The following is a 6,932-nucleotide window of genomic DNA, read 5'->3' on the forward strand; positions in this document are numbered from 1 at the left end:
CATGGTGGGGCCGAGGGGGTTTGCTCGGTGTGTCCTGCTGGCGCGTCCCCGCTGTGGCCCTTGAGGTGCCACAGCAGCAGGCGCTGGGACATGGGCAGCGGGGCCGTTCCCACGGGGGGAGGCTGGGCACTTCCCGCTCCCCCAGGACACGTGGGGCCGCCAGGACTGTGGGCAGCAGAAGTGCCGCTTCCCCTTTTGCCGCTTTGGGCTCGTTTTCTTTCAGCCACCCCACTCCCAGCAGCTTCGCGCTCCTCCTGTCCCCCGCCAGCACCTGTCCGAGCCCCATCCCTGCCTTCCTCTCGGCTGCTCCCCCCAGCACGGTGACCCGGCCCGCGGGCAGGCAGAGGCTGCCAGCAGCAGGCAGGCATTGCAGCCTCTTTCCTAACGAAGTTACGAGGCCTTATTTACCTCTCCATTGCATCACCAACCCCAGTTGCATCATGAACCCAACTGGCACCCCGAGCCACCCCGTGCCGGGGGAGCGGAGCGCGGCTGCGAAGCTTTGAGGTCTTGCCGGCCGCCTCTCCCCCACTATCGCCCATGATCTAGGAAGTTTAAACAAACAAAAGCACAAAACCAGGATAAAACACGAGGGACCTTCACGCGTGACCTTGCCCGCGCCGGGGCCGGGAGCTTTGCAGAACCGGCGCAGGGGAAACGGGCAGTTTCCATCAGATAGGAGCCGCCGGGGAGGAAGCCGGTGCCTGCAGACGCCTTATCGCTGTGACCATCTTTGCTCTGGCGCGCGGGTCTCAGTGATCTGACCGGCGATCGGCCGCTCCCAGAGTTATTCCTGGATGGCTCCTGTGTCCCAGCTGCCTTTCGTGGGCGCAGACATACGGCGGGTGCCAGCATCCCGCTTTCACAGCTGCAGACAGCAGTTTTCCTGGGAAGCTGAGCGCGCCGGCTCTCCGGCGAGGGCTGGTACTGGCTCCTTCAATCCCTGAAACCTCATCTTCCAAATGGGGCAGCCCCATATTTTTAACAATAATCAGCTGTGGTGGGATAAATACTTGCTTCAAACTTCTAAAAGTTACAAAGTCCTAATCCCGAGCGATTCAAAGGGCAGGGATGGGTGGGAGCCCCATGCCAGGCTGCGTCCCCAGCGCTGCTGCCGTGGGAAAGCAAATTCATCCAGAGCCGGGACGACCGTAGGTACGTTAATGAACACCCCGAACTCGCCCCAGGCTCCTTCAGCTGCAGGCAGGGCTATCCCTGCCCTCGCCAGCCCCCGGCTGGGGCAGATGGGGTGAATCAGCGGGGATGGGCGCCTGCCTCGGCGCTGGGCTGAGTGCCGGTGCGCCGGCAGCACCGTGACTCGTGGCCCTGCCCGCCGTGGTGCAACCTCCGGCTGCCCCCACTGAAGCCAAAGCGAGACTTTCTGCCATTGTTTGGGCACTCAGCGCCACGCACTGCGGTTTCATCCCGCAGAAAGGCACGGGCGTCCCTGGACCGTGGCCAGATCCCGCCACGGGCGCACGCAGCCATCCCTCGGGGTTTCTCCGAGCCGTCCCCGCAGTGGCGGAGCGGGGTGAGGGGCCGGCGGGAGCCTGGCTCTCCCTTCCCCCTGCGTGGCGGGAGCCAGGCTGGCATGGCACGTGCGATGGCTGCTCCATGTGCCGTCCGCCCCCGGCTCATCTGCGAGCCGCCGCCGGGAGCTGGCGAAGGAGGGCAGCCACGTGCCGGGGAGCCCGATGTGAGCCAAGGGCTGGAGGGGAACAGACGGGGAGGTTGCATCTCCTTCCCTACCTGCCTGTGACTCGACCCAGGCTTCCCTGTGCCCCCCGAAAGGCAAAGCTGCAGCCTAAGAGTGGGGACTTTTGTCCCCCTAAAGAAGGGGGCTCCATCCTGGGCTGCGCTCCTGGCCAAGGGTTATTTGTTACCCAGATAACCAGTGCTTCAAGCAGCTCTTGCTGCCAGTCGCTCTCCCTGGAGGTCAAGCCCTGGGCGCTGCAGGAGCCAGCACAGCTGCTCGAGGCAGCCAGTGCCCAGGTTTCGCCTTCCTCTGCCCCAGGATGGAGCCAGACTTAAGAGGAACTTGAAGTATCGGGAGCAGGAGCTCGCCGCCGCTGCACCAAACGCAGCGTGTGCCAGCACCGCGCAAAAAAAGCAGCTGCACGGCTCCCTGTGGGAGCGGGTCCCAGGGGCCGCACGGGTGCGGGTGAGGGGTCCTGGGGCTCCATGTGGGCGCAGGCTGGAGCTCCCAGGGGGTGATTTGCTTGGCAATGGGGACCACGGGGTCTTGTCCTGGGTTTCCAGCCTGTGCCTGGCACCTGGAGCTCCTGTTAACCCTCCTGCAGCATGGAGATTCTTCCCTGCGCTGAGCCTTCTTTTGTCCATCTGCAACCCAGGAATACGTGGGAGAAGGGAAGTTCATGTCACCGAGGGGTGACGGGGTGGGTAGGGGATGCTGGCAGCGAGGGGGAAACGTTCCTGCCAGCCTGACAAGCAAGCCTGAGCTTTATTCATTAAATCAATCCTGTTAACATGGCAACCACTTCCATTTTAATTTGCACAGCCACATTCCACCACCCGCTGCAATATCAAGATCTCGGGAAGATCGGGGCGGGGGGGGGGGGAAGAAAAGAAAAAAAATGAGAAGAGCCACTTCTGCCACAGACCTGCTCCCTGGCAGACCGAGAGCCCAGCCCAGGGCAGGGTCTCAGCACGTTGGAGCCCAGCGCAACCAGAGCCGGGCTGGGGTGGCCGCCCTCAAGGCGGGAGAGGACGAGGGGCTGGGCAGGGGGCTGGGGACCCGGGACCACAGGGGCTGGGGTGTCTCAGCTGGACACATCCACAGCGTCCTCCTCCCTCAGGCATCACCATCCCGCCAGGGAAGGAAACCACCCGTGTGCCAAAGAAGTGAGCAGGTCCAAGGGTACAGGTAGGGCCTCGCCCCCACCCTGACACGTCCTGCCTTAATGTCTCTTCCTTTTCCTCTTTTTCTCCTCCTTCTTCACCTCGCTGGCCGCTCTCTGCTCCTCCTTCAGCTCCTTGTACCTCCACTTGGGTGGCTGCAGCAGGTCTCTGTTTCCCCCGCGCTGCCTCCGCTCACTCGCTGCAGGCGGGCAGGTGGGTTTGCTCACTTTGATTTTTGGGATGGGCTCTCCGGGGAAGATGCTGTTCCCGCGTCGCAGCCGCAGGGGCAGGAGCCGCAGGAGGGCACCGGCCAGCCGGCGCGGCAGCAGGAGCCGCACCTCCGACACGGCTTGGCCATTGCAAGAGGATGCACCAGTGCCGGGGCATGAGGTGGGTTCTGGCTTGGCATCCGGATCCGGCACGTGCTGCCCGAGGATCTCCGGCACAGACAGCCTGTGCTTGCCCACCTCAGGGGGGCTGTCGGGGCAGACAGTTTGGCAAGCGGTGGCCACAAAGGGGCTGGCGAGGGAGGTGGTCATCCTCACCATGTGGTCCATCACGCCATCCTCCTCAGGGTCATGGGGGAAGTTGAAGGTGAACATGGATCGGATCTTTTCCGACAGCTTCTTGCCCCTGGATTTGGGGCTCAGGGCTCTGGCCACCAGCTCAGCCAGGGCTGGCCACTCAGGCTGGTACCGGGTGCTGAACTGCTCTGCCCGCGGGCGCTGCAGGAGGCTCCGGATCCGCACGGTTGTCTCGAAGCGGCCAGTGAAAGCTGCCCACTCCCTGGCCGTCTTCCCTTTGATGGGATCTACCGCTTGCAGGTCTGCTCCTGGAGACACAGGGATGCAAAGAGCATCACCGCAGCGTCCCACTCTGTCCCACCCCAGAGCGCAGGGTGCAAGTGCAGGGTGAGCAGCAATGCCGCTCCTTCCCAAAAAAGCCCCAGAAAGTCCCTGGGGATACGCTCACCGGCCAGGAGCAGGGCGGCCACGCAGTCCTGCCGCCCCTGCATCGCGGCCTTCATCAGCGCCGTCAGGCCCCGGGGGTCTCGCTTGTCCACCTCGAGCGCGGGGTAGTAGTTAAGGAGGTAGTTGACGATGTTGATGTGTCCTTAACAGCCAGAGAGAAGCTGCGTTAGAGTTTCGACAGTTAACGAGTGATAGCTGCCGATGCCTGTTGGAGAAAGGATATTTAGCAACTGCATCTCATGAGGACAAAGATGCAGAAACTTGGAGGGATCAGGACTGAAAGGGTTTAGGTTTATTTTGTTTTGGGTCTGGCTGTGGAGGGAACAGCACTGGCGCACCAGCTGCTTCAGCAGAGAATGCAGGAAAGAGTCCAAAACTGCAAAAAGATCATCAACTCCAGCAAGGATAAAGTGGGAATAAAGGGTGATCCCCATTTTGAGACACTCCTCCCTTCCGTCACGGTTAATCAGGGTGGAAGGAGCTGAACTCTCCTGCTGTAATGAGGAAAACCATCATGATCAGAGATTTGGTCCCTACACGTGGCATTTACCAGCTTGGACCTTGTGTGCAGGTAAATCACCGCGGCTCACAGGGCTTCTCTGGAGCACGCGGGGCCGTGCTGCTTGATGCGACTGCTCAGGTGGGATGTGTTGCAACACGTTGCTGTAGGAATCGCCATTTTTGGATCATCTACCCAGCTTTAAAACGGTGTTAAGATGAATCATAAACTTCGATGGGGAGGTTCACATCCCTTGGGACCCTTAGCTTTCCCAACAGCTCATTTTCAGGTTTTTGGAGGGGAAGCACATCACTATGAGGGGCCTCGCGGGGGGCTGCCCCATGCCGAGGCCGAGTGCGGTGCCCACCTGCCTGGGCTGCCATCATGAGGGCCGTGTTCCCGTCCTTGTCCTGCTGGTTGACGTTTATGTAGAGGCACTTCTGCAGCAGGGGCACGATGTCCACAAAGCCCTTGTAGCAGGCGACCATCAGCGCGTTCTGGAGAGGGGGCAGCACTCAGCACCGGGGCCAGCACTGCACCATCCTCCCCACCATGGTGCTCCCTGCAGCCCCCTTTTTCTCCCCCACCCCAAACTAGACAGGCTAAGGGTGGGGGGACAGACAAGGTGCTCCAAGGATTGGATCAATCCCAGGAGACCCACCCCTTGCCAAAGCTGTCCCACCCAGGACTCTCCCTCCCCCTGCCTTAGCAACTACCACCCTTCAGGATTTGCCTGTTCCCAGGAAATCCCCTTTCTGCTCCGCAGGGCGCCCGCCCAGCCACTCACCCTCCCGTTGATGTCCAGCTCTGCGGCCTCACTCTGGGTCACCCCGTGCTCCAGCCTCTCCCGCACCAGCTTGGCATCGTTCCTGGCACAGCACTGGTAGAGGCTGAGGTCCCCAGCACCACCAGCCCCCAGGGAGAGCTCGTAGCAAGGGTAGATGGAGTCCTCGGAGAAGATGCTGCTGGTGTCCGAGGGCTCCGACTCACCCTCCTCCTCCTCCTCCTCCTCCTCGTAATGCAGCTCTGGGTCAGCGGCATCCAGGCTGGAAGCGGGGGCTGCAGCATGTTCTCCTCCACCGCAGGCATCTGTCATCCGGCCCAGCCGGGGGGAGCGAGCCCAGCTTGGCCCCGAGCCCTGCGTGGGGCCAGGAGCCTCTCCCGGGGGGGACGAGGGGGCACTCCGGACCGTTCACTCCCCCCTGTGCAGACAGAGAGCGGGCGTGGGAACCGCGTGGGCTCCGGCATCCCTCACCCACCGGGAAGCCTCGCCTGGCTCCCGGCCACCGGCACAGCCCGTGGGTCCAGTTTCCATCCGCTGCCCTGTGCAAATGCTTGCACGGGGGGGCTTGGAGGCAGCGAAACCCCAGGTGGGGAGCAGCAACCCACGGCACCGTCTCCAGCATGGAGCAGGGAAAATGGGGGGACATCTTAGGAGTTTGAAAGGCGGATAAATGTCCCGTGGTCCAGGTATTGAAGCCAGGCGGGTGGGGAGGTTGGGAATGTCTCCAGGGCGGTAGGGATGCCGATCGGGGCACTGAATGCAGCAGGGCTGTTGTGCCAAGTGCCAGCAGGAAGGGCACATCCACCCCTCCCCGTGCCCCATGGCTGGGGTCTGAGCCCTTCCCACACTGTCCTCCCCGCTTAACTGCAAAGACCTTTCCAAGCAGCAGAACCAGAGCACTGTACAGAGAGAAGGGTTAAATCCGGCTCCCTACAACCAAGCAGAAGCAGGGCAGAGGCTGGAGCAACTCCCAGCTCCCCGAGGAGCCCCTTTAACTGCATGACACAGGGAAGCCCGCAGCCCTGGTACAGGGATGGACCAGCCACATCCCGGCAGCAGAAATTAAACCATACTGCTTCTAAATAGAAGCCAAACATTAACTGATTGGTACTGTGACAGGAAGAAAGCCTGTGCAACTCCATTAAACACTCCCACCCCTCTTAGAAATCCCAAAGCAGGCTCTGGAGATGAGGGATGCTCTTCTCGCAGCACCCTGATCTTACCTGGGGCTGCTCAGGCCTTCTCCGTGGGTCCCTCCTCAGCTGGGCAACATCACGGCTCCGATCTGGAAGGAAAACTTTGCAAGAGGCAGTGGAAAGTCACCCCTACCCTTTGCAGTGAGAAAGAGGTTTTTGCTCCGAGTCCAAGGTAGCCTTCAGGCACCAAAGCTGTGAAACCTGCACGTTGACGTAGGCTCAGCTAGCCAAGATGTCTTAATTTAAACTGTTGCTTAAAATGGACCCTGAGCAGGATCAGGGCTGCTTGGGCAGGATTTAGCATCTTTAGCTGAGGAGCTGCTGGGAGTCCAGGGCTGTATTTTTATACCTACCTCACCTCAGTAAGATGCTGCCACCTGAGCAACCCCCACCAGCTCAACTGAACCCACCCAAATCCCCTTCCAGCTCCCTTTATACACAGGTAAATTGGCTGATCAGATAAACCTGGGGGACGGCTGCTTTGGCCAAGAGCACAGATACCTGTAGCTGTGCAGGTGCATTAAACAACCTCTGCAATCCCCCCTCGGGAGGTGCCTTGGCGCCTCCAGCCCACCTCCCCCTTGGGCACTGCGATGCCAAAGCCTCAGGGCACCCGTGAGCTC

At 61.2% G+C, this 6,932-nt stretch overlaps 1 protein-coding gene across 1 annotated transcript; it reads right to left on the minus strand.

The window, feature by feature from the left end:
- Positions 1–2,452: 2,452 nt before the first annotated feature.
- On the minus strand, positions 2,453–6,708 carry ANKRD33 (ankyrin repeat domain 33). The gene is made up of 6 exons (XM_064474223.1): positions 6,663–6,708; positions 6,337–6,398; positions 5,117–5,531; positions 4,697–4,826; positions 3,832–3,972; positions 2,453–3,691 (listed from the first exon to the last, which is right to left on the minus strand). Exons 3-6 carry the CDS (start codon positions 5,423–5,425, stop codon positions 2,919–2,921), a joined length of 1,353 nt encoding a protein of 450 aa, XP_064330293.1. The 5' UTR covers positions 5,426–5,531; positions 6,337–6,398; positions 6,663–6,708; the 3' UTR covers positions 2,453–2,918.
- Between the last annotated feature and the right edge of the window lie 224 nt (positions 6,709–6,932).

This window comes from Phalacrocorax carbo, chromosome 27, assembly GCF_963921805.1.
Source record: "Phalacrocorax carbo chromosome 27, bPhaCar2.1, whole genome shotgun sequence".
NCBI classification, from domain to species: domain Eukaryota; kingdom Metazoa; phylum Chordata; class Aves; order Suliformes; family Phalacrocoracidae; genus Phalacrocorax; species Phalacrocorax carbo.